Source organism: Monodelphis domestica, chromosome 6 (genome assembly GCF_027887165.1).
Source record: "Monodelphis domestica isolate mMonDom1 chromosome 6, mMonDom1.pri, whole genome shotgun sequence".
Classification (NCBI taxonomy): Eukaryota; Metazoa; Chordata; class Mammalia; order Didelphimorphia; family Didelphidae; genus Monodelphis; species Monodelphis domestica.
Genome location: NC_077232.1, coordinates 19,535,297 through 19,562,477, shown reverse-complemented (window position 1 = coordinate 19,562,477; position 27,181 = coordinate 19,535,297). Strand labels below are relative to the sequence as shown.

The 27,181-nt window shown below is 39.8% G+C and overlaps 1 protein-coding gene across 1 annotated transcript; it reads left to right on the top strand.

Annotated features, from left to right (window-relative positions):
- Positions 1-9,564: 9,564 nt before the first annotated feature.
- Positions 9,565-20,523, top strand: LOC107649407 (olfactory receptor 6Q1). The gene is made up of 2 exons (XM_016423545.2): positions 9,565-10,522; positions 19,762-20,523. Exon 1 carries the CDS (start codon positions 9,565-9,567, stop codon positions 10,516-10,518), a length of 954 nt encoding a protein of 317 aa, XP_016279031.1. The 3' UTR covers positions 10,519-10,522; positions 19,762-20,523.
- The last annotated feature ends 6,658 nt before the right edge of the window (positions 20,524-27,181 follow it).

Below are 27,181 nucleotides of genomic sequence, written 5' to 3'. Positions count from 1 at the left end.
GTCGATCATAATATCTAATACTGTATCAGATTACAGCTTAGTGGCATAGTGGATAATGCTGGTTCTGGATTCAGGAAGACCTGATTTTGAATCCTATTCAATCACATACTGGCTATGTGATCCTGGGCATAACAGCTTACTTAACACTTAACAGCTCTTTGCCTCAGTTTCCTCATCTGTAAAATAAGGGCAATAATAGCACCTACCTTTCAGGGTTATTGTGAGAGTCAAATGAGATAATATTTGTACAATGCTTTGCAAAACTTTATTACACAATAGAAATGCAAGCTAGCTATTCTTTGTCCCACTCCCACTTGCATGAGTGTCTCCCTAGTGTTCTCTCCTGAGTCTTCTTTTCTTTCTATACTATATCACTTGAGGATCTCATCAGTTCTCATGAGTTGAATGGTTTTAGATATATTTGTATAAATTTTTTTATAATTAATATATAATCATATCTATATATCCAGTCTTAGTGTCTCTCCTGAGCAATGTATCATTTTAGAATCAATACTATGTATTGGTTCCAAGGCAGAAGAGTAAGGGGTAGGCAACTGGTGGTAAGCCCAGGTCACTCTATTAGGAAGTATCTGAGGCCAGATTTGAACCTAGAACCTTCCTTTTGTTGGCCTGGCTCTCTATCCACTGAGCCACTGGCTGCCCAACCAGCTATATTCTGAACATTTTAAACTGAATGCAGCTCAAACTCAGTGTGCCCAAAACAGACCTCATCATCTTTCCCCCTCAAACCCTTTCCAACTTTTCACTTACTCTCAAGTGATCCACCATTCTCCTAGTCACCCAGGTTCATAACTTAGGTGTCATTCTTGGCTGCTAAACACATTCACTATACCTATCTAATCCATTGCCAAATTTTTGTCATTTTCTACCTGCACAAAGTCTTGTGTATATTCATTTCTCTCCACTCAAAGAGTCATTATCCTAATTCATGCCCTCCTTACTGGTCTATTCAGAGGATCATGCTTCAGGATCTTCCAGTCCATCCTCCAAAGTGCTATCAAAGTAAATGTCTGACCACCTCATTTCCCTGCTCTATAAACTCCAAGGGTTCTTTCCTTAATCCTGCCTCTAAGTACTTCTGGTTCTTTTCAAGGATTGACTCAAGTACTACCTCCTTCAAGAGCCCTTTTCTGGTTCCCCCAGTTGTCAGTGTTCCATTCTCCAACCATCATTGTAGATTTATTTTGGATACTCCTGTATTAGCTCAGTTGTGAAGATGTTGCCACTCCCTGATAGAATGTATGCTCCTCAAGAATAAGGACTGCCTCACTTCTGTCACTGTATCTTCATGATTGTTGAATTATGGGAGAACACAGAGTAGGATCATACCAGACAAGAAGATATGATGTATTGGTGGAAAGTATCCTGGCATGAATGAAATCATAGATAACATTAATTAAGTATTTGCAATGCTTATTCCAGGCAAGTTGGAGCAGAGATTTGTACAAGCATCTTTTTTTTTTTTGTGATTACACAGTTTATTGAATATTGTGAAACTAGAGGGAAATACATGAGGATTTTGAAGTAGACTGGAAAAAATCTCATTACTTTGCCATTCCTCCCCTCCTTATATCCAGTCACTGACCAAATTACTGCCAATTCCATTTCCCAATGTCTCTAGCATCTGTATCCTTTTCTCTCTTCCCACTCCCCTTGCCCTAGTACAGATCATCACTGACACCTCCCAAGACTATTTCTGTAGCTTCTAAAGGCTCTTTCCAACTACACTTTTCTTTCTCTGATTTCTTCTTCACTTATACTGCTGCATGTACAATCTTTCTCGTGACTAGATCTGGTTTTGCCTTTCCTGGATGAAAAACAAAACCAACCTCACCCAAAAAGCCTTCCAAACAACACTTCAGGGGTTCCCTAGGACTCATTGAAAAATGGTCAAATTCTTTTTTTTTTTGGCATTCAAAACTTTCTGAAATCTGGCACCACTCAGCTTTTCAGACATGATACATATAGGGGGATTGGGGAGGACTAGCACCTCTGGTGTGAGGGCTTCCCAAGGCCTTTTCAGGACTGCTCATCCACCTTTGATGTCTACCTGTCACCCAATACTCACTCTTGGTTCCAAGTTGTTATAGTATGAACAGCAGCCACATCATGGTAAAACATTCTTAGCAGACAGGCTGAGGGTACCTGACAGGTCTCAAACCTTTCAGTGATGTAGGGGGATATTTGCCCCAAGCATGTGAAGATTCCTCTGGCTGAATGGATGGATGAGAACAATTTGTTCCAACAGCCATGAAGATGGCTGAATCAGGAGATGGGGAACACTTAAGAGTTGGGTGAGATATCAAAGATGCCAAGGCTGTCTACTTACTTGTGTCCCAGGCCATCTGCAGTCATGTTGATTTTTGTCTTGTCATTGGAGTTCAATGACTCTGGAAGAAAGAGTAAGGCTGCAATTCACTCAAAACTCAAGACATCACACAATGATGTCATCAATTCCTTTTGAGGACCTCTTGAGGAAGTCATTTGAATTTATTGGGCAGAAAAGTGACATAATCAGGAAAATCATTTTGGCAGCTAAGTCAAGGATGAATTAGAGTGAGGAAAGAGTAGAGGGAGAAAGACCAGTTAGAAGACTTTTTAATAGTCCAAGTGAGGTGATGAGGGCTCTAACTATACTGGTAGTTGTGTGAGTAGGGAGAAGGATGTTTACAAGCAATGTTGGGACAGTAGAAACAAGTTTTGTCAAGGGAGTGGATATGGAGAGTGAATGGGACAGAAGCATCTCATATGACACCGGTGTTGCAAATCTGAGTGATGAAGAAGATGATGGCATCCTTTATGGTACTAGGAATGTTAGAAACAGGGGAGGGTTTCAGGGGAATGATAATGTGTTCTGTTTTGAGTATGTTGTGTGTGAGATGTGTATGTGATATTCAGCTAGAGATTTTCTCAGATATTAAGGTCAGGTCAAATATCATCTTCTTTAGGAAGACCTCCTTGGTCCTTGGATTCTAAACATCAATTTGGAAGGGACTCCAGATATCATTTCATATGAAATAGGTGGGTTAAATAAGGGTTCAAACTATATATATCTAACAGATTTATTTAGCTAAAAGGAAAAGGGAAAGGGGAATCAGAGAATATTTATCTTTACACCCAAATCAGAGTCTAAACTCTAACAACCTTTTATATCTATTCTAAATTAACTCCTTAATTACTAATTAATATTGGGGAGGGTTTGGTAAGAGTAAGAATAAGGGTCAAAGTCAATCACACACAACTGGAGTCCACTTTGAGTCAAGCAGAAGTCCCAGAATGAAGAGTAGCACTGCAGGAATCAGGATCAAAGGGGGAGTGATGGATTAACACACACCTTCCACCCATGTAATGTTATCCACTATCTCTATCACTTCCTTAAGATGATTTTGATTATAGGAAGGTCCAGTTTCCTGGCAGCTTCAAGTCTCCCTCTCTCCTCCAGAGAAGACAACCTTTTCTGGTTCCCCCAATTGTCAGTGTTCCATTCTCCAGCCACTACTCCCAGAAACTGTCTGTGTGATCAGTTCCTCAGCTCTTGAGAGCTCCAGAATGTTGGCCTGCAGGATCTCCTGCTTTCAGCTTGCTCCTGCTATTGTTTTGTATATATAGAATCTGAGGCACAGAGAAAGTTAAGGGACTTGTCCAAGAACCTACAGACAGCAGGTTGTAAGATCAGGATTCATACTCAGGTACTTGGATGCCTAAACTAGCCCTCTTTTGTATCTTTCCAAGTACCCAGTCTAGGGTTCTGTACTAACCTTCTTGCTTCTTCCTTATCACCATCACCATCACCATCACCATCACCATCACCATCACCATCACCATCACCATCACCATCATTCTCCTTCTCCTTCTCCTTCTCCTTCTCCTTCTCCTTCTCCTTCTCCTTCTCCTTCTCCTTCTCCTTCTCCTTCTCCTTCTCCTTCTCCTTCTCCTTCTCCTTCTCCTTCTCCTTCTTCTTCTTCTTCTCCTCTTCCTCCTCCTCTTCCTCTTCCTCCTCCTCTTCCTTTTCCTTCTCTTCCTCCTCCTCCCTTACCTTCTGTCTTAGAATTAATACTCTGAATTGGTTCCAAGACAGAAGAGTGGTAAGGGCTAGGCAGTGAGGGTTAAATGATTTGCCCAGGGTCAAAAAGCTAGGGAGTGTCTGAGGTCAGATTTGAACCCAGGACCTCCCATCTTTAGGCTGGACTCTCCATCCACTGAGCCACTTAGCTGCCTCCTTAATGGTCAATGCTTCTTCCTCACCACCAATGACTTTGTATTTTATCATGTAGGTGTTTCATGTATATAAGATATGGTTTAGTGGATAGAGAGCTGGCTTCAAAGCCAGGAAGACCTGAGTTCAAGTCCTACCTCTAACACATACTGACTGCATGACTGGGCAAATAACCTAACTTCTCACTGCTTTAGGCAACTTTCTAAGGCTGTGAATAGTTAAGAAGGGATTTAGTAGAGGCAATTTCTTCCCCTTGGAGTTTCCTTTATTGAAGCAACCATTATTCCAAATACCCTTTCCTAGCCTTTATTTATTTGTATACAAATTGCCTCTTTTGATGGAATGTAAGCTTCGTGAGGGCAGATATTTCTATCTCCCCCCCCCCCCAGGCCCTAGCAGAGTATCTAGCACATAGTAGGCACTTAGTGAATGTTTGCTGATTGACTGGTTGGTTGACAACTGCTTAACCAAAGTTTCTTTAATTATAAAGAGCAGATACACCTGGGGAAACTTCCAACTCCTCCACCTGCCCTGGGAGGCTCCATTTTTCCATGACCCAGTTTCCTTCATTATCTTTCAGCTCAGGGTTCCTTGGAGGCTCCATCCCAGGGGTCACCTACAGGGTGTCAGTAACAGGAACTCACTCGAGGTGAGACATTTCAGAGGTCCCCTACTAGTTGGGTGTCTGGGGGGCAGTCTCTACCCTTCCTTTTGGATAGAGGTCTCACCATTCTGGGGCTGTGGGTTGGGGTGGTATCTCTGGTCTACAATATGCCCCTGAAGAGTCAGCATCTTCAGACTCAAAGCATCTGTACATGGTGAGTCCTTTCCCCTCTCTAGGATGGGGGCCAAGAGAAGAGTCAGGCAGGTGAGTGGTTTGCTTTATTTCAATCCAACAGATAATTAGCAAATGTCTACTGTGTACAAGACATTGTATTAAGTGCTATGGATACAGAGACTTAAAAAAAAGACATGTCCACTCATTCCAGAGAGCTCACCTTCTTTTGTGTGTGTGCAGAACAGGGCATGTACACAAATAATGAGGAGAATGGGGAGAATCTGATGGGGACCAAGGAGAGATCCAGGCAGAATAGGACAAGTATATAGATAATCAGGATACTGGGGGAGTATGGTGGGACAAAGGAGAGATTGAGGTAAAATGTGAAGGATTTAAGGAGGCAGAAAATCAGTCGCTTAGGGGTCTTTGTATCTCATTCTTCCAAGGTGCCTGGCTTTGGTTGGGGTATATAGCAAGCATCCACAGGCCTGGGACTGACTAGAGAAAAATAGTCCAGAGAATTAAGGAAGTGAAGGGATTGGTTTATGGGTAGGCTTGGTCAAATGATGGTAAAAGCCAGTCAATAGATGTTAGCTTTCCAAAATTATAATTCCTGGGACAGCTGGGTAGCTCAGTGGATTGAGAGTCAGGTCTGGAGATGGGAGGTTCTGGATTCAAATCTAGACTTAGACATTTCCTAGCTGGCTGACCCTGGGCAAGTCACTTAACACCCATTAACAGCCCTTACCACTCTTCTGCCTTAGAACAGATACACAGTATTGGTTCTAAGAGGGAAGGTAAAGGTTTAAAAAAATTACAATTCCTTTAGTATCTTTCACTTTTTTAATGGAATGGGCCACCAGCTGCCTTACCCCAGCATCCAAGGTCCATGTGGTTAGTTCTCAGTAGCCTCAATACATGGACAGGCAGAGAAAATTGCATTCTAGAGCTCAAGGGTCACATTCTAGAGTCATGATGACCTCACTAAGGTTCAACTACACAAAATTCTGACTGAATGGCTCTCCTGATTTTTATTTCTTAGATGTATGTGGACTTAGAGCTAAAATGCTCTTACATTCCAATGGAAGGGGGATGGAAGGGACCTCTGAGGTCCTTATTTTACAGATAAGGAAACCGAGGCACAGGAGAATTTAAGTGACCTGCCCAAGATCACCCAGGAGAGCAATGAATTGGATGATGCCAGGTTCTTTCCAGTTCTAGTGGCTAATGACTATTCTTCCTTTTTGCCCCCACTAGCTTCTATTCTAGAATCTCTCTTGGGAGATCCAGGTCTTGGCTTAGAGCTCTTTTCTAGGTTATATGATTGGAGTCAGGGCAGACAAAGCAGCTCAGATTTTGTGTTTGCAGTGAGGAGCAAAGGAGGAGGGAATTCATGCAGGTGGGCTAGGGAGACTGTGGGTTCTGCCCAACTCCTTCAGGGGTCCTGCTGGCTCCCAACCTTTTCCTCATCCTCCATCATCTACCTGAATTTATCTGGGGATGACTTTCCAAACCAAATGCAGGGAGCTCAGTCAGTTTATCATCCAATTCATTTAACCTTCCCACTGGGCTCTGACAGAGCCTGGGGCAAGACTCTCTTTCATCCCAAAGATCCCCTCCCCTGCTTTTTCATCAATATCATGCTAATGAGGACTTTCCTTCTTACTCTAATGCCTCCTAATTAAAATCGGCTTCTCTACCTCAAACACTCCATTGTAGCATCCCTATTGATTTTCTCATCCCTTTCTAATCGGGACCCTTTTCCATCACTCTCCTCCCCTCTGCAAAGTAGGTCTCTGCCCTTGGCATTCATTAGTTTTCCTAGCAAGGGTGTAAAAGCGATAAAAATAACTCAGTGCCTTCCCTGGAAAGTGTACCTGAATGTTTTAGCTGGCCTCCCTGCAGGGTTCAGAAGGCTTTGGGAGATTATTGAGGTCGCGGCACAGCAGCTGGTGGGGGGAAAGGAGGGGAGAACCAAGAAAAAAGCCCCCATACCTGCAGTCCTGAAAAGGGAACTCAGCATATTAGACAGTTAGAAAAGTGTGGATCTTTCAAGTAGGAAGGGAGAAAGTGAGACTTCCAGAGTTCTTGATTCTACCAGCAGGGAATCGATGGAAAGAGCACTGAGCACGGACTTAGAAAGCCAGGTTTAAACCCAAGCTTTACCACTGCTTAGCTCTGTGATGGTTCAGAGGGATAGACTGGTAGAGATGATGTCATGGTGGGGAAGACTTGGAGGGAATACCATCTCAAATGTTTATGGGCTATGTGACCCTGGGCAAGTCATCCTCTCAGTCTCAGTTTGTTCATCTGTCAAGTGGGAATAAGGATAAATTGTTGCAAATCTCAAATGAGGTCATGCATGGAAAGCACAGGCCAACCTTTGAAGAACCATGTACATGTCAGCTGCCATTTCTTATTTCTAAGCCCCCATTTCATCATCTGTAAAATGGGAATTGTAATCCCTACCTACCTCATAAGAATTGGCCATGGGGCTGCGGGCAAGCTACCTCTTTGAACCTATTTCTTCATTTCAAGCTCAAAGGAAACTCAGTGGGCAAATTAGACCAATATTTTTCTTGGGAGGAAAAATAATGAGGTCTATTTTGGACATATTGGGTTGAGATGTCTTCAGCACATCCAGTTAGAGAGGTCCAAAAGGCATGTGGTGATTTAATATTGAAGACCAGGATAGAAAATAGGGTTGGGTAAATAGATCTGAGAGCAGAGAGGCAGCACATTGGATAGAGTGTGGTTCTGGAGAATCTGAGATCAAGTTCAGCCTCAGACACTTACTAGCTGTGTGACCCTGGGCAAGTCACTTAACTCTTTGCCTCAGTTTCCTTATTTGTAAAATGAGCTGGAGAAGGAAATGGCAAACCACTCCAGTATCTCTGCAAGAAAACCCCAAATGGGATCCTGATAGACCCTGACATGACTAAATTGACACAATAACAAAATAGATCAAAGAATCATCTATATAGAAATGACAATTGAATCCATGGGAAATTATCACCAAATTAAATAATATAGGGGGACAAGAGAAGAACTTCTGGAACAGAACACTGGGTAGGCTGTGGACTACCCACAATTAGAGGGTATGACCTGGGGGTAGGAGAAGATCCAGGAAAGGAGTCCAAGAAGGGGCAAATAGGTTGGCATGAAAAGAACCAGGAGACAGCAGTGCCCTAAAAACTAGAGAGCTGGTGATAAATAGTGTCAAAGGCTATAAAGGTCAAGAAAGATGAAAACTAGGGGGCAGCTAGGTGACTCAGTGGCTTGAGAGCCAGGTCTAGTGAGGGGAGATCCTGGGTTCAAATATGGCTTCATAAACTTCCTAGGTTCCTACCTACCCCATTACCTAGCCCTTACCACTCTTATGCCTTTGAACCAATACTTGGGTAAGGGTTCTTTTTTTTTATTTTTTAAAGGATGAGAACTGAAAAAAGTCCATAAGATTTGGTAATTAAGAGTTCTTTGATAACTTCAGAGAAAGCTGTTACAGTTAAGTGATGAGATTAGAACCCAGACTGCAGGAAATTTAGAAGGAAATGAGAAGAAAAGGAAATAGAAGTACCCTGTTAAGTTCTTATTTAGGTGTTTAGCCAAGAAAGGGAGGAAAAAAATGTAGGACAAAACTAGTGGTGATGGTTGGATCAAGAGTGGGACTAATTTTCATAGTTCGTAGATTTGATCATAAGGGCAACAGGGCATAGAGTGCTGGCTTTGAAGTCAAGAGGACCTGAGTTCAAATTGGATCTCAGATTCTTACTGACTTGTGACCCTGGGTAAGTAATTTAGCCCCATTTGCCTCAATTTCCTCATCTGTAAAATGAACTGGAGAAGGAAATGTCAAACCACTCCAGTATCTTTGCCAAGAAAACCCCAAATGAATTCATGAAGAGTCAGATATGATTGAAATATCTGAACAAGAGAGAGTCTCATTGTGTAAGTACTTCTCTGCTCAAAAACTCTCAGTGATGTGATGCTTTATTTGTCTATCACATAGAATTATTTTATTGTCTATGAGTGGTCTATGTTATATATTGAACACTTGCTTGTGGGTTACATATCTTGGACCCTTGCCATCAGGACCTCTTTTTGGGGTCAGGAACCTCACAAGAAATGTATTTCTGGATGGGAATGGCTAGTGACTTTTAGACAACATGCTGAAAAGCATAGGCTTTCCTTCATTTGACCTGTTAGAAAAGGGAGGGAGGGGAGTATGAGAACTTAAGCATCTAATATGTGCCAAGCACTGTTCTTTGTACATATTATCTCATTAGATCTTCTTAACAATCTTGGAGGGTCACTGTTATTATTAATTCCATTTTACTCATGAAGAAACTGAGACAGACAGAGGTCAAATGACTTTCTCAGGATTACATGACTAATAACTGTCCAAGCCTAGATTTGAACTGAGGGCTTCCAGACTAGATCCATCTAGTGGTCTCTAAGACAGAAACAGAGATAAAACTATAAAGATAGATAACTGAAAGCTTACTAAAAGCTTGGCTTTGGCCTCATCAACATTATCTCCAACCCATAGATGCAACCTTACTCGGGGAACTGGACCCTGGTGACTGAATTTGTCATGGTGGGCTTTGCTGGTGTCCAAGAAGTCCGCCATCTTTTCTTCCTCCTCTTCCTCATCATGTATCTGTTCACTGTGGCAGAGAACTTGGCCATCATCCTTGTGGTGGGCTTAGACCATAGGCTCCAGAGACCCATGTACTTCTTCCTGACCCATCTTTCTTGTCTTGAAATCTGGTATACTTCAGTCACTGTGCCCAAGATGCTGTCAGGATTCATTGGGATAGCTGGGGGCAAGACAATCTCCTATGCCGGCTGCCTGTCCCAACTTTTCATCTTTACCTTCCTTGGTGCCACAGAGTGTTTTCTGCTCGCTGCCATGGCATATGACCGGTATGTGGCTATCTGTGAGCCTCTCCGTTATGCGGCTTTGGTGTCCTGGGGTACCTGCATCCGCCTGGCTGCTGCCTCCTGGCTGCTGGGTTTCCTCACCCCAATCTTGCCCATCTACCTCATGACCCAGCTCACATTCTGCAGTTCTAATGTCATCGATCACTTTTTCTGTGATGCATCGCCCCTGCTGGCACTCTCATGCTCAGATGTTACACTGAAAGAGACAGTTGACTTCCTGATCTCACTGGCTGTGCTTCTGGTCTCATCTGTGGTCATTGCTGTGTCCTATGGTAACATTGTCTGGACGTTACTGCACATAAACTCGGCAGCAGAACGCTGGAAGGCTTTCTCCACCTGTGCTGCTCACTTGACAGTTGTGAGCCTTTTCTATGGGACACTTTTCTTCATGTATGTCCGGACCAAGATGGCCTCCTCTATGAACTTCAATAAAGTGGTGTCAGTGTTCTACTCTATTGTTACACCCATGCTCAATCCTCTCATCTATAGCCTTCGAAACAAGGAGGTGAAGGGAGCCCTGGGCAGAACCTTCTCACTCAAGTTGTTTAAAGGGTCATGAAGAGGTAAATGGTTTATATCTTTAGAAAAAAGGGATTATAGATTTAGAGTCAAAAGAAACCAAAGTGGTCACTGAGTCCAATTCTTATAGATTTGGAAACTGAGGCCAGGAGAGGCTAATTGACTTACTCAAGATTACATAGGCATCACATGCAGAGGTGGGATTTGAACATGGGTCATCCTCTGACTCCAAATCAATTGCTTTTTTCACTCCACCATGAGTGGGATATCTAGGGGATAGAGCTGAAAAGTTAGTTCTCTGAGGTTAAAGGTAAGACACTATGATATATTAGGCAAATCACTTTGGAATCAGAGACTCACAGCACTGCAGAGGACCTCAGCAACCATCTAATCCAACCTATAATAGAATAAGAATTCCCCTAAAAGAACAGTCCCAAATAATAATAACAGCAAACATTGATAATGAACTTTATGGTTCTTTATCCTGGGAATAAGGTAATGTATTTATACAGATGAGTAAACTGAGGCTGAGAGAGGTCATGATCTGCCCAGGCTCACATAGCTAATAAGAATCTGAGGTTGGATTCAAAGTTAGATCTTCCTAACTTCAAGTTGGACACTCTGTCCTTTATGACTCCTACCTACATAAAGAACAAACCCAACAAATGATCAGCCAGTCTTTTCTTGAAGGCTTCTAGAAATGGGGAACTGCTACTTCATGGGGACCCCATTTCTTTTTTGTAAAGCTTTATTTGAGAGGAAGTTTTTCTTTAAGCTAAAATCTGCCTCTTTGCCATTCTCACCCAGGAGTTCTAGTTCTATTATCTGAAGCCAAGAGGAACATGTATAATCTCTCTTCTGTGCAATTAGGCTGCCTAATATTTGGTAATAACTACCATATTTCCTCTAAGTCTTTTCTTCTCCAGGCTTGACACCCCTGGTTTCTTCAGCTTATACTCTTATAATACTTAATAAATACTTCATCTATCTATGACATGGACTCAAGACCCTTCACTCATCCTATTCACACTCCTTTGAATCCTTTCCAGTTTGTCATTGTCCTTCCAAATTATGTGGATCCCAGAAATAAGCACACTATCCTTATCAGAGAGGAATACAGTGGGACTATCACTTTTATTTTGGACACTTTCCCTCAGTTTTTGATATTATATCTTCCAAAATTGCCCAGGCTGACAGTGCAGAAGCCTTTTAAGGACTTGGTCTCCCTACTAATTGTCTTGGGACTTCTGATTTGCTCTGTTTCTAACTTGTGTTGATTCATCCTTCTTTTAGCAGCATGGTGGCACTTCTCTCTTCTTTCAAAACTACAGGATTATTATTTTAAAAAATTTAATCTCTCATTTAATTTTTTTGTTGTGAATTGAGAATGATTTAAATCTTTTTTCTATCAGATGAATGGGCACAGGTTAATAATTCTATGTTAAAAGTTAGTCTGGGTGCCTTCCAATGTGGGAACTCCCTCCAACAAGGCAGATAGTATCCCCTATATGATTTAGTATATAGACGCTAGGGATATACTTGAGCTGTATGGAGGATAAGTGACTTGTCTATAATCAGACAGCTAGTAAGTGTCAGAAGTTGGATTTGAACTTAGATCTCCCTGACTCTAATTCCAAAGGTCTCTACTATTGAGACTTGCCTTTAAAGATGAACTAAACAGAGGACAACTAGGGAATGGGATTCACTCATCACTATATAGGCTAGTCACAATTGTCTCCAGCTTTGGCTGTAATTCCAAGGAGTGAAACAAAACCCTGTCATAAAATTAAGGGTAAGGGGTGGCAGCTAGGCATCTCAGTGGGTAGAGAGCCAGGTCTAGAGATGGGAAGTCCTGATTTCAGATCTGGTCTCAGACACTTCCTAACTGTGTGACCCTAGGCAAGTCACTTAATTTCCCCAATACCTCCATTAGGCTCTTCTGCCTTAGAACCAGGAATTGATTTTTTTTTAAATTAATGAATTTATTTTTAAGTATTTTTTTTAATAAAAACTTTTTTAAATAAATTTTTTAATTTTAATTTAAAAAAATTTAAAAAAAAATTTAAAAATTTTAAAAATTAAAAAAAATTAAAATTAAAAAAAATTTTTTAATAAAAAATACTGTGTATTGGCTCCAAGGCAGAAGAGTGGTAAGGGCTAGGCAATGGGGGTCAAGTGACTTGCCCAGGGTCACATAGCTAGGAAGTGGCTGAGGCCAGATTTGAACCTAGGACTGCCCGTCTCTAGGCCTGGTTCTCAATCCACTGAGCTACCCAGCTGCCCCCTTTAAGTATTTTTTAATGGTTACATGATTCATATTCTTTCCCTCCCCCTCCCATAGCCAACAAGCAATTCCACTGGGTTTTATATGTATTATTACTCAATAACTATTTCCATATTTCCATATTCTGATTTTTCGTGCCATTAGACCCAATGAGAGTGGGACTGTCTCTGTGCATCGACTTTTCCACTTAAATCCCCTTCACGTACAAGTGTCTTTGTGCACACTCATCTATATACCATAAATGAAAATGCACAAAGACAATCGTCATCCTCGGTTACGGAGAGACTACTACTACTATTTCCATATTAATTTCTGTAATAGAGTAACCTTTAAAAAACCAAAACCCCAAATCCTATACCCATATAAACAAGTGACAAATCATATGTTTTTCTTCTGCATTTCTACTCCCAAAGTTCTTCCTCTGGATGTGGATAGCATTCCTTCTCATGAGTCCCTCAGAATTGTCCTGGGTCAGTGCATTGCTGTTAGTAGCAAAGTCGGTTACATTTGATCCTTCCACAATGTTTCACTTTCTGTGTATGACATTTTCCTGGTTCTGTTCATTTTGCTTCAAATCAGTTCATGGGAGTTTTTTCCAGTTCTTATAGAAATCAAGCAGCTCATCATTCCTTACAGCACAAGAGTATTCCATCGCCATCGTATGCCACAATTTGTTCAGCCATTCCCGAATCAATGCACGCTCCCTCATTTTCCATTATTTTTCTTGCTACCACAAAGAGCATGGCTGTCAATATTTTTGTGCAAATGTTTTTTTCCTTATCTCTTTGGGGTACAAATGCGGCAGTGGTATGGCTGGATCAAAGGATATACATTCTTTTAAAGTCCTTTGGACATAGTTCCAAATTGCCTTCCAGAATGGTTGGATCAATTCACAATTCCACAGCAATACATTAGCGTCCCAATTTGACCACATCCCCTCCAACATTTATTACTTTCCTTTGCTATCTTGTTAATCAATCTGCTATGTGTGAGGTGGTACCTCAGAGTTGTTTTGATTTGCATTTCTCTAATCAAGAGAGGTATAGAACACATTTTCATGTGATTATTGATAGTTTTGATTTCTGCATCTGGAAACTGCCTATGCATGTCCCTCGACCACTTGTCAATTGGGGAATGGCTTGATTTCTTATTAATGATTTAGTTGCTTATAAATTTGAGAAATTAGACCTTTGTCAGAGATTTTTGTTACAAATTTTCCCCCAGTTTGTTGCTTCCTTTCTAATTTTGGTTGCATTGGTTTTGTTTGTACAAAACTTTTAAAATTTAATATAATCAAAATTGTTCATTTTACATCCTGTAATGTTCTCTATCTCTTGCTTGGTCTTAAATTCTTTTCTTACCTATAGATCTGACAGGCATATTATTCTATATTCACCTAATTTATTTATAATTTCCCTCTTTATATTTAAGTCATTTACCCATTTTGAATTTATCTTGGTATAAGGTGTGAGATGTTGATCTAAACCTAATTTTCCTCATATTGTTTTCCAATTTTCCCAGCAGTTTTTGTCAAATAGTGAGTTCTTATCCTAAAAACTGGGACCAGGAATTGATTCTAAGACAGAAGTTAAGGGTTTTAGAAGAAAAAAACAAGATGAACTACACAGAAATGATTTGTAATATGATTCCATGATGCATTTAAAGCTTAAAAATTACTTTCTTCAAATAATTTTGTAGGTGTTCTTAATGGTCCCATTTTACAGTTGAGGAAACTTGGGTTCAAAGTACTTATCCTGGCCACAGACTTATTAAATGCTTGCAATAGAATTTGAATCCAGGCTTTTTTACTCTATCTAGCATTCTCTCTACTATACCTTGCTTCCTTTCATGATTTGGCAAAAGAAGAAATTGAAGCTCAGAAAGATTTGGGAATTTCCCCAGGCAATAGATAATCCATAATCAGTAAGTACTGTTAGTGGAATTTGAATGGATATCGTTCTGTTTTTGAGAAATGGCTCTTGCCAATATTAAGATCTTTATGACATGTTCTTACTTTCTGATCTCTTCTGTCATATTCATTGGGATGTGGATTCTAGGAACCCTCATTCATTGAAGAAGAAATTAATCACCTTAGGACTGTGAGTTGGAGGAGAGGGTAGGTCATTGGCTGAGAAGTAGAACACATTCCAGTGCCACTCATCACCATTACCCTGCCCATAAGAATCTTTTTCCTGATAGAGTCTGTAAAAGTTAGTCAATAATTGTTCTGATGTTAAATTAATTCATTTAAAAATTACATATTCTCCACTTTCTACCAAAAAGATTTGAATCGATTCACAGATCCAAATCAAAGAGCAAGGGTAAGAGACAAATAAACATAAAGTAGATGAAAGGCCATCTAGACGAAGCAGAAGAAGTAAATGTTTTTGGGAACCTTCACTGAATTGATTAGAAGAAGTTTTTAATCAGCTTAGATGTCTTTCCTAAGCAGAGAGATATGGCAGCCAAGGAAAACAGCAGTTTACAATATACACTCATTTGTAAAATCTTACTGAGCAGGATGGTGGAAGATTATTAGTAATGTGAAGTATTTTTTACATGGAAATCTTTTTTTTTTTTAAGCCCTTACCTTCCATCTTGGAATCAATACTGGGTATTGGCTCCAAGGCAGAAGAGTGGTAAGGGGTAGGCAATGGGGGTCAAGTGACTTGCCCAGGGTGATATAGCTGGGAAGTATCTGAGGCCAGATTTGAACCTAGGATCTCCTATCTCTAGGCCTGGCTCTCAATCCACTGAGCTACCCAGCTGTCCCCTTTACATGGAAATTGTGATGACTCAATTATAACTGATCATCCCAAGGGCATAATAGGATGTAACTAGAAGTAGGCTACAAATAGATGAAAAAATGTAAAAGATCTGTAAAGGTTTTAAAAACTTTTTTTCTCCCTCAATTCCATGAGTAGAATGGACATATTTGGACTCTCACTCCACAGAATCCACTCTGCTACATGAATCTGTAGGACTGGTCCTAAAGAAAAGCACCATGGGAAGAGCAGTTGATTTAGACCAAGCATACACAATAGAAGTCTAGGGATGGTACAATTTTGAAGATGCTACTGTGATAATTCTGAAGATATCTGAAAAATGGACTGGGACTGATGGTCTACTCTACATGGATGCACCTGTTCCTGACATGGGCACTAGAAGAGGAAAGGCACATGGTGGAATACCAAAGTCCAGATGCTTCCCAGGAGCATGGTCTGGAATAGCTCCTTGGGGTGCAGTTTTTGTCCAAGCCACCAAGTGGCAGTATAAGCAAGATCAAGTAGCCCAGGTCTCTAGTTCAGGACTTGGCAGGTTCAGGCAAAGCTAGTAATCCTTGTTCTCCTTTCAGGGCATACTTGGGGCCCCATCAGCTTCATCTAGGTTTTAAAATGTAAAAAAAAAATAATTGGTTCATATTTTCCTTTACCCCATTAAGACTCTAATTCCTCCTGACTTCATGGGACCCAAAGAAAACAATACAGAAATTACAGTGAATTTACTGAATGATATTGTTACAGAACAGGCACAAACTTTCAACTGCTCAGTCACAGGATCTAGAATGGGAAGGGACTCCAGAAGCTATCTCATCTGACTCTCCTCACCCCTATTTTCTAGATGAGGAAAGTGAGGGTCAGGGAGCCTGTGACTTGTCCAAGGTCATGAAAGTAGCCAATGTAATGGTAAAGATCTGAAAAACCTCCACTCTATAGCTCGATATTCTCAGGTATGCCAGAGTGACTTGTTAGGAAAGTATTTTCCCATGATCCCATTTCAGAGTCAATGAGGGAGAGGGTAAAAAATAGTTTTTAGCAACACCCACTTCAGTTCCTGGTGCATCTGGGCATCCTCCAGTTTGTCAATGTTTTTCTTAAAATGGGGAATCCAGAGCTGAATACAATTTTCTGTCTAGCACAGAGTACCTTAGAATGACAATAATAACCACAACTTATGTTCCATAAAGCTTTAAAGATTGACAAATGAGTTTCTTCAGAACAAACCTTCATAGTAGGGAAGAAAAATATTTCTCCCCCAATTTTACATGTGAGGAAACTACCATGGGTTGGGGGGAATAGAAATGATGTGACTCCTCCAAAGTCTTGCAATAGCTTTACCTTACCTATTTATGTCCTCCCTGCCAAGGTCACTTTCTTTTATTTTCATTTAAAAAGTATTTTTTATTGATATTCCTTTCTTTTATGCATTGTTGTCATTTCTGTAGCCAACCTCCCCCACCCCTCCCAGCATCCAATACATCTTTTAAAAAATATTTTATTTTATTTTTTGAAAAATTTAATTAATTTAGAATATTTTTCCATGGTTACAAGAGTCATGTTCTTTCCCTGCCCTCCTCTCACCCCCCTCCTGTAGCTGACATGCAATTCCTCACCCTATAAATCTTTTTAACAGATAAGGACGATTAAATAAAATAAATCAGCACCTCGGACAGGTCTTTTTTCTTTTCATATTTTTCTGAAACAAATTCAGAATGAACAATTTTCAAGGAAGTAGGTAGCCAAAACAAAGGACAGAAGATGGAGAAAATAGAATGCTTTAGGTAAGTTGAAGAGGCTCATTAATCACCTTGTTTCAAAAGGAATGGTTTTAGATAAAACAAAGTAGATTCTTCTTTTCAGTTTAGTTTCTCCTTCTGTAGCAATGCAGCTGGTCCTGCATAGACTATGGATAAGGAAGTCCACCAATCATAGGAGATCACTACTTGTTTAACTAGAAGGACCTGCCCCTACTGAGTCTTTTAAGAATTGTGATCCCTTAATCTTAATTTTTTTTAATCTTTATCTTCCATTTTGGAATCAATACTGTATTTCTCCAGAGTATCTTCTATGGAACAGCAATTTCCACCACATATTTCTATTAATACAGCCCATGTTTCCATTAATTTTTAAAAATAATATTTATTCCCCTCTATTAATAAAAACAACTTTCAGTTTTTTTAAAATTATATTTTATTTGATCATTTCCAAGCATTATTCATTAAAGACATAGATCATTTTCTTTTCCTCCCCCCCCCCCCACAATTTTCAGTTTTTATTAAACACTTTAATTCCAGATTTCTTCCTCCATCTCATCCTTTCTCCCTCTCTAGGATGATAAGCAATATGATTTGGATTTTATATGTACAGTCATGTAAAACATTTTCCATGTTAGTCATTTTGTAGAAGAGATCTTAAAAGGAAAAAAGAAGAAAGTAAAACGTAGTATATTTTGTTGTGCATTTAGACTTCACCAATTCTTTCTCTGAAGGCAGATATTTCCATTAATTTTTTTTTTGTAACTGACACATCACCTTTTGGGCTCATTAAGCTTATTGACTATTCTAAGTCTCTTTCCTGACTTCCATAACATCTCCATTCTGACCTTGCACAGTTGATTTTTTTGAGCACCTCTCACTTTCTTATCATCCAGTTAGAATAGAAGAAGACTATACTTGATCTCAGATTTTTTAGGCAAGTCACTTAACTTCTTAGTATCCTCAGTTACAAAATGAGGGTAATAATATTATTTGCCTCATTTAGATCTGCCTAGAGGCAGCTGGGTGATCCAGTAGATAGAACACTGGGCCTAGAATCCAGAAGACCTAAGTTCATATCTAGCATCAGACACTAGCTGTATGACCCTGGGCAAGTCACAATTTCTGTCTCAGTTTCCTCAACTGTAAAATGGAGATATAATAGCACCTGCTGTACAAGGTTTTTAAGAGAATCAAATAAAGTAATATTTATAAAAAGTGCTTAGCATAGTGCCTGGCACATATTGGTGCTATATAAATCTTTATTCTCTTCCCTTCCCTTCCCTTCATAGGGTTTTTGAAGAAATGATCAAATGAGATTATGTGTGAAGTGCTTTAAAAAACATATAGAGCTACAGAAATATTATCTCTTACCATTATCATTGGTCTTCTGATAATGCCATGTTGATGTTTTGGTTCAGTGACCTTCCTCTTCTGTTTCCATTTTTTGGTGGATGATTACAAATTATTTTCTGGAATGGTTGTAGTGGTTACAGGTCCACTGTAACTATGCATCAGTGTACCTATTTTTATAGATATCCTTCATACGAAAGAAATTACAAGCATTTTCTTTAGTCATTTTCTTGTTTCTCCTATCTTCCTGCCATTTCACTTATTTATATTCCCAGAGCTTAGCAAATTATAAGCACTTAATAAAAGCCTTTTCATTACATTCATTCATACATTCAATTTATTACTTTGTTTTCATTCCCAACTCACTCAAATGTTGGAGCCACCATTTTCCTGTCTTTCTTACCTCTTCTGTTGGTGATTTCTTTCCCTACTCAAGGAAGACACTCATAACAACAACTTGGTTTTCCCTGGATGGCTGACTTCTAGGTTTCTAGGTAACATTTTTCACTACTGACTGAGAGAAGGTCCTTTTCCTGGGCAGAGAGGGGAAAGAGAACTGGGTGATGCTTGAAGGAGGATTGACAATCCATGTCAGTCATTATCACTGAGATGGGCCTTTTAGCTAGAGAGCTGGTTCCCAAATCTGTGTGTTTCTGGTTTCTCATCAATTGGGGGAAATTTCAATGAAGCACAAGTGGATTTTGGATGGGGTGATCAAAGCCATAGTTAACTCTTCCTTCTGGCAGTTAGCATCAGCATTGATGGGGTCTTAGGGAATGGGATTGTTCCAGCTCTCTTTCCTAGAGTCCTCTGCATGATGATAGCACCATTAGCTCTTTCCCCAGAAGCTTCATGAAGTCCAATTGTCCAACCTTGACTATTAACCTGGAATGATAAGGAGCTATATGTATGTTTATGATGTTGAATGGTTGCTAAGTTCTCTCCATCCTGGATAAAGAAGATCTCTTCTTGGATCTGGGAGTGAAGCAGACATTCTTTAGATACTACAGGACTTGAGGTAGAAGCATAAGTAGGAGGATGTGGGGAGATGTGGGGAGACAGCCAAAAGAGGGTCCAGGGTACTGATGTTTCTTTCTGTTGTATACTCTCAGGGGCTTTCTTTACACCTACTGGACCCTTTCTACCCTCTGCAATACTCTGATGGAAATCCTGCATCTCTGCAAAGCTCAAGAAGCAGGAGTACTTCCCTCCCTCTCCAATCCTTCTGCCCCCATTATTGTGCTCCAAGAACACTGAGACTTGTGGGTGAGTGAAGAGAGAATCATCTTTTCAAGAGTCAAGAACCTTGTGTCTGGCATCATTTATTGATTTATGCAAAACTATTATTAAGTTCTTACTATGCACCAGGCTTTGGACTGGCTACTGGTACAGCAGAGACACAATAATGAAAAATACTCTTGCTCATAAGTAGCTTAGATTCTTTGGGGATAGACACAAATAGAAAAGTAAGCATAAGGTCTAGAGACAGACAGTGCCCCTGTGATCTTTTTGGTGTTGATAACTCCCAGTGGAGGAAATACTTTCAATTCAGATCACAACACAGGTTGGCATTTTATTTGAAACTTAGAAACTAAAAGAGTGGTTTAGGACATTGAGAGATTGTGGTCTTGGTCCACATTGCCATAAGGTTGGAGGCTGGACTTGAACCCACATCTTCTTGGCTTTCAGGAGGGCTCTTTACCCACTAATGCCACAATGCCTCTGTACAGAAATATTTCTGGCCCCGGAGAAGGGAGGACATTAACAACTGGGAATTAGGAGGGCGTCTTTTAGGAGATGGGACTTGAAATGAGCCTTGATGTGGAGCCCAAGGTTCTACAAGGAGACAATAAGGAGAGAGGATGTTCCATACTTAGCCCATCTTTTTTTGAACATTTACAGTGGCAAAGAACTCATTCACTTTTAAATATTTTATTTAAATATCATTTACTATATTGTATACTTATTTATATTCATAAATATTTATTTTGTTTTTTTTAAATGGTAGATTAGCCTTGATTTCAAGGAATTCTTCCCTATAGTGAGCTGAAATTCCCACCTCTCCATCCCAGATCTCCCCTCCCCATTAGTTTTAGTTCTCCCCTCCTGCTAATAGACAAAGTCCAGAGTTCCAATGTCATCTTCTTTTTCTGCTTGATTTGGATAAGACAACTAAAGATCAATTGAGGAATTGATCCAAAGCTTGAGGAATTCAAAAGTGAGAAGGCAAAAGAAGGAAAGTACTTTGTGATTCCTGGAATGTCCTATTGACAAGCACAGGAAGCCAATAGGAATATTGACTTGTCTGTCTTCTCCTTCTCGGTCTCCTTTTTACCTGTCAAGCCTTGGAACTCTTCCTGATTTCCCAGCATCATGGTGGATGTTTTAACAGTCTTAAAGTAGCTTTCCAGGCTTTAGCAAAGTGCTTGGGACATGATGAGTGTCTTGTAATAATTGTTGGTTTGACCAACTTCATGACAGGGTTCTATAAGACACTCAAGTCATAAAGTGTCCTGTTGGTCAATCAACCATAGCCAGTGCAGAGTGAAAGCTCTGGGGTGGTAAAAAAATCAAGTTTAGAATGAGAGAATGTGAACTAATAAAAGGCCCAGCAGAAATCATGCTCCTTTAGGATGGGAATTATCACCTTTTTATTTTTAGAAACTCTTGCCTTCTGTCTTAGTATCACTTCTAAGACAGGCAGGGGCCAGGCAATGGGGGTTAAGTGACTTGCTCAGGGTCACACACCTAGAAAGTGTCTGAGGTCAGATTTGAACCCAGACTTCCCATCTCCAGGTCTGGCACTCTACCCACTAAGGCACATAGCTGCCCCAATTATTGTTGTTGTTGTTGTTTGTCTGTAGAGTTTAGCATAGTGCAAGGGATTGCTTAATAAATATTTATTGAATTGAATTTCAAAGTTCCTTCTAATTCAAACAGTTGACATCTGATGTCTGTGGTCTGTACCTCCCAGCTCATGTTCGATCTTCTAAGATCTTTTCTAGTTCTGAGACTTCATTTTAATACCTTTGCCATCTTTGACACTTTCTATTCTAAATTTCTTCCCACAATAAATTTCATTCTTTGTATTTATGTCCCCATTACTTAGCATACAGTATATATTTAATGAATGCACACTGATTGATTGTTGATAAGGTCTCTCCCAGCTCTAACAGTCTGTGGTCTAAGATAATTTTTTAGCTGTAAATGTCTATGATTCTAGGTTGATGTAAAATCAAATGATGGAGGAAGACAAGGCCCTATGTGCCACCCTGGTGGCATTAAGTGCCTTTCTGTTCTTCCAGCTCCTTAGAGGCATGGGTGCCATGATCTAGACAGGTCTGCCCTTTCCTGCAATGCTTTTAATCTCCATCCTCAAAGCTATTCCTGCTTCCTAAGAAGGGACTATGTGACTTTGGGAGAGTTATTCTCCCTCTGGGGGCCTCATTTTCTTTTTCAACTAAAAGAGTAGGTTGGACAACTAAATAATCTCCAAAGTCTCCTCAAGAGTATTGATTCTGTGATTCTATCTTGTAATGAACCCATCTTCAACAAATGCTTTTGATGAAACCTTTGGGAATATACTTTTCAAGGAAGATGGGATGTAAAGATGAGAGGTCCAGCAAATACCAGGAACAAGTCAAGATTCAAATTTAACTGGACTGGAATGGATGATGGGCCAGATCTTACAAAATGCAATTCAGTGGGAATAAATGGAAAGTTTTGCAGTTGGCTGAAGATCAATTGTTCAAGATCAGGCTGGGGAAAACTTGGCTAGAAAGGAATTCAGTTGAAAAAGATTTGGAGTTTGAAAAGAGTATTAGCTCAATGTCAGAACAATGAGGATGAGGAGGGAACTAAGGACCATGCCATACAAGGAATAATTTAAAAATCTCAAGATTTTTATCTCAGAAAAAAGAAGGAAAAACTCTGTGTGTGAGTGTGCATGTTAGGGGAGGGAGAGAGATAATAAATACTCTCAAATCTCTGAAAGACTTCCCTGGGGAAGAGATATTAGAACTGTAAGGGTTAAATGAGAGGTTTTACAAAAATAAAAGAGCAGCTTTTAATAACTTAGGCTTTAATGAGAATATAGTAGAGTTATAAATTAATATTATCCCTTTAAGCCAGAGAAAAGAAAACTTTCAGCAGCTTTTAACAACTAACAATTTACTTTAATTAAAATTGAGATAGAAAAAGAATATAGTAAGTAAAATGAATATAGCAAAGGAGGGAAATATAGGAAAGAGGTAGAGAAAGAAATTTGCTAATGTCTATACTAGTTATGCTAAAACTGCCACTAATAACTACCCCACAAAATTCCAACTCAATCCATCTAATCAAAACCAACCCAATCAGTATTTAATCAAACCCCAATTAGGTCTGTCAACAAAGACCAGCCACCTTCCAAAAAGTTCAGGGAAGGGAAAAAACCTAACCTCCCAAACCAAAAGCCCCAAACCCAAAAGATAAAAAGACCTCTAAGGGCTAAAGCCAAAATCCCTCTCAGTAAACTCAGGCTCGCCTTTATATTCCAGCAACTAAATGCCAACCACCAACTAATCACCAATACACACTACCAGCAACCAACTTCCCCTGCAACTGCCAGCTTTGTCAGCAACTGACATCCCCCTCCCCCAACTGTCAGCAACTGACAGGCTGACCAACTGATGCTAGACCCCTTTTATAACCTTTCCCTACCTTACTTCCTGTCAGCTCTATGATTTTGCTTTCCTGTCTCTATGGTTTCTACTTCCTGTTACTGTGGACTGGTTAATTCCTACACATCTCTATGGTAAGAGGACCACCAGGTCCCCCATTAAATTAAAAAAGGAATAAAGAATTCCTTTTTACAGAACTCTTATGCTTAACTCCCAAGGACAAAAGCAGGATTGATACGTAGAAGATTCAAGGAGGTAAATTTTAGCTTGACATGAGAAAAGAATTGGAACTGTCTAGAAATAAAGCCAGTTGACTCAAGTCACTTGAGAGGTTCCCATCACTGGAAGTGACCAAGCAGGGAATGAATGACTATCATCAATGTTGCAGAAGAAATTCCTGAATATGGTGGAGAAACAGGGTATGGACTAGATAAATGATAGGATTCCTTCCAGCTATTATGAGGGATTAAGGTCCTCACTGCTGCTCCCCTGCCAGCCCCCTCCATACATAGCAGGACCTAGCCTGTCCTATAGAAGGGACCTTTCCAAAACCAGATCTTAGACTTGTGTTTATGAAGATTTCAGGCTGGGTACCCTGATTGTCCCACATCCTTTGGGGTCTGAGCATAGCCTGTAATCTGCAAAGCCAGAATTAGGCTAAGTGGCAGTTGGGCAAAACTTATTCTAAGGTTCTCTTAGGGCGGTCCTCATGATCTCAAGAGGGCTTTGTTGTGCCCTGAAAAAGGAGTGAAAATACCCCCACCTTCTCCATTCCTGTTCAAATGGATAAGCTGAGTTATACATACCAAAGAACCATCTACAGAACACATGGGACCAATGATATTCAAGGAGTCATAGCCTGAGGGGAAAATATGCCACCAGGGAACTTGGGTGGAGGGCAAAATTACTAAGGTGTGGCAGTCAGAAATATTCTTGAAAAGGCGGGGTTGAGCACATTTAGTGATTAGTCACTAAGGGCAGTTGAAAAAGGCTAAAATTGTCCTTTCTTGTAGTACCATTCATTGTCCCAAAGGACTTTTATTACTTAGCTTTAGAAATTCCTTATAAATCCCTTTTAATTTGTTATGTAGACATGGCTAATAATAGCAATATATTTTGCATGACTTCATATGTATAATTGATATCATCTTACTTGCCTTCTCAAGGCAGGGGGAAGGATGAGACAGAGGGAGAGAATTTAGAACTCAAAATTAAAAAAAAAATAGAAAATATTTAACAAAATAAAAAATATATTAAAAAGGAAAATGTTCAAAAAACAACTTGCTATACAGATCTTAGGGTCCCTAAATCCACACTGGGAACTCTTTTGTATAGTAGACATTTAATAAATGTTTAATTGAATTACAAAGTAGTATTGATCAGAGAGCAGAGTCTGAAGGCTGTATTCTATGTAAAATAATGATAAAGATAATACCAGAAGGGGATAGTAAGTTTTTACAGAGGCTAGAATATAGCAAATGAATTAATGTTTTCTTCCTTCCTTCCTTCCTTCCTTCCTTCCTTCCTTCCTTCCTTCCTTCCTTCCTTCCTTCCTTCCTTCCTTCCTTCCTTCCTTCCTTCCTTCCTTCCTTCCTTCCTTCCTTCCTTCCTCCCTTCCTCTCTTCCTCCCTTCCTCCCTTCCTCCCTTCCTCCCTTCCTTCCTCCCTCCCTTCCTCACTCCCTTCCTCCCTCCCTCCCTCTGCTAGTAGATAAAAATATCAAGTTACAAACATAGACCTGGAAGAGAGTCAGGACTTTGTCTTCTTGGCTTAGCTTTCATTCTTGCTCTTACTTATTTGCATGGCACTCAGAATCTTGAGAGTAATGTGGCCTACCCAGCCCTACCCTCTACAGAGTATTAGTGTTTTATTTGTTATGGCAAAGTTCCTAATTTGGGTTGGGGGGGAGCAAAACCCACAAAAGGAATTAAAAGGAATTTCTAATGTTAAATCAGATAGTTGTCTGGAATCCTAGACTTTTAATATATTTTTCTACCACACAAACTATACTTGTCTTTGATCTTCAAGTCTGTATAGTCCATCAGGAAAGAGTAGTGACATAAAGCCACAGAGAGGAGGAGAGGGAATCCAAGCAGAGAGGGAAGTCCGGGCAGGGACTATAGAATATCTGTAGAATACTGGTTAGAGCTGTACAACTAGAGCTGAGGATCTGGGTTCAAATATCAGATAGCTAAGATAGACCAGGATAGGATGAAATGTGAATTAGGAGGATGACTAGGACCTTGATTTCCATATCTCTCAGTAGTGCTTTCAGCATCATCATGATAGCAGAACTGTAGCAGCTTAGGAATAGAGAGGACACTAAAGTCTTGGAGATGAATACTAATTGAAGAATTAAGAAGGACTTGACAGGGAAACTGGCTCATGCTCCAAGCATTGTTTTCCAGATTTAATTTCTTTTCTTTGCCATTTCCCCCAAGTGGTTAGTCTGGTATTCAATTAGATACCAGAGCCAAAGCTGTTCAGACATAACCACACCATATCATCACACTGAGAAAAGAAGGCTAGATTTGTAGATAGAGTGAGAGAAGGTCAATTTGAATGGATTGCCAAATGAGGAAGGGGCAGTAATGAAGGTGGAAAGATAGGTAGGGGAAAAGTTGTGATGGGTTTTAATAACTAGAGAGACTTTCTAACTAGAGAAGCAGAAAGATAATGAAATTATCTGAGTAATAAAGTTAGACGTTAAGAGAAAGAGAATCACATTCACTTTGACAGCAGTGCAGGAGATAGGTTGAAAGGGGAAAAGAAGTCTGGAGATCAAAAGAGATGAGTCTCAGCTAAGGTGGTAGTTGTGTGTGTAGAAAGAGAGAGATCTTGTTAGGTAGAAATGATCAACTGTAGCATATATTTGGAAATGTGAAATGACAGAAAATAAGGATTCTATGAATATAATGCTCAGATTATGAATCTGGGAGATTGGAAGAATGGTGGTGCCTTGGAAATAAAAAGGGAAGTGTGAAAGAGGGGGTAGGTTTGGAGGAATGATAATGAGTTCTGTTTTAGATATGTTGAGTTTGAGATGTCTCTAACACATCCAATTTGAAATGTCCAATAAACAATTGGTAATATAAGACTGAAGTGCAGGGTGGAAGCTGGGGCTACATAAATGGCTATGGTACTCATTGGTAAAGAGATCATAATTAAACCCATGGAGTTGACAAGGTCATCAAGAGAGAAATATCTAGAGAAAAGGGTCCAAGGAGGTTGAAGACAAAAGAAAATTCAGAAAGAAAGGACTCACAGTTACAGGGTGAAATGGAGATGCTGCTGCAATGAAGTTGAGAAGGAGCATTGAGATAGGTCAGAGGAGAAACAGGAAAATGTAATGACATAACACCACAGAGAGGAGGAGAGGGAATCCAGGTGGAGAGGGAAGTCAGTTGTATTATTAAGTACTTTGAACATGTCTTCTGATCTAATCAACGTCAAATAATTTATGTTTTATTTAGCTACTTCCTAGATTTCTTATGAAAAATATTAAAGAAAAAGACCCCGTAAAGACCATAAGATAATTTTTTTTTCTTTTTGCTTCTTTTCTATACTAGGTATGAAGCACTTTGTGAACCATGAAGCATTATAGCACCATCAGCTTATGTCATAAGCACCTTTTTTAGACTCCTATGCCTCATGGTATTTTGGAACTGAGCCCAAGTGCTTGAAGGCTATGCCTTCACATACCTATGAAGGTATATGCCTATACCAGAATTAACAGCAGTTATGGGACTTAGAAAGGCTTAAAAAAAAAAAGACCAACAATGTAGAAAGTAATAGGTTTTTTATTTTTATGGATTTGTTCATGAATATCCGAGACTATGGAGTTCATTACATGCTCTCTTCTTATAGGGTCA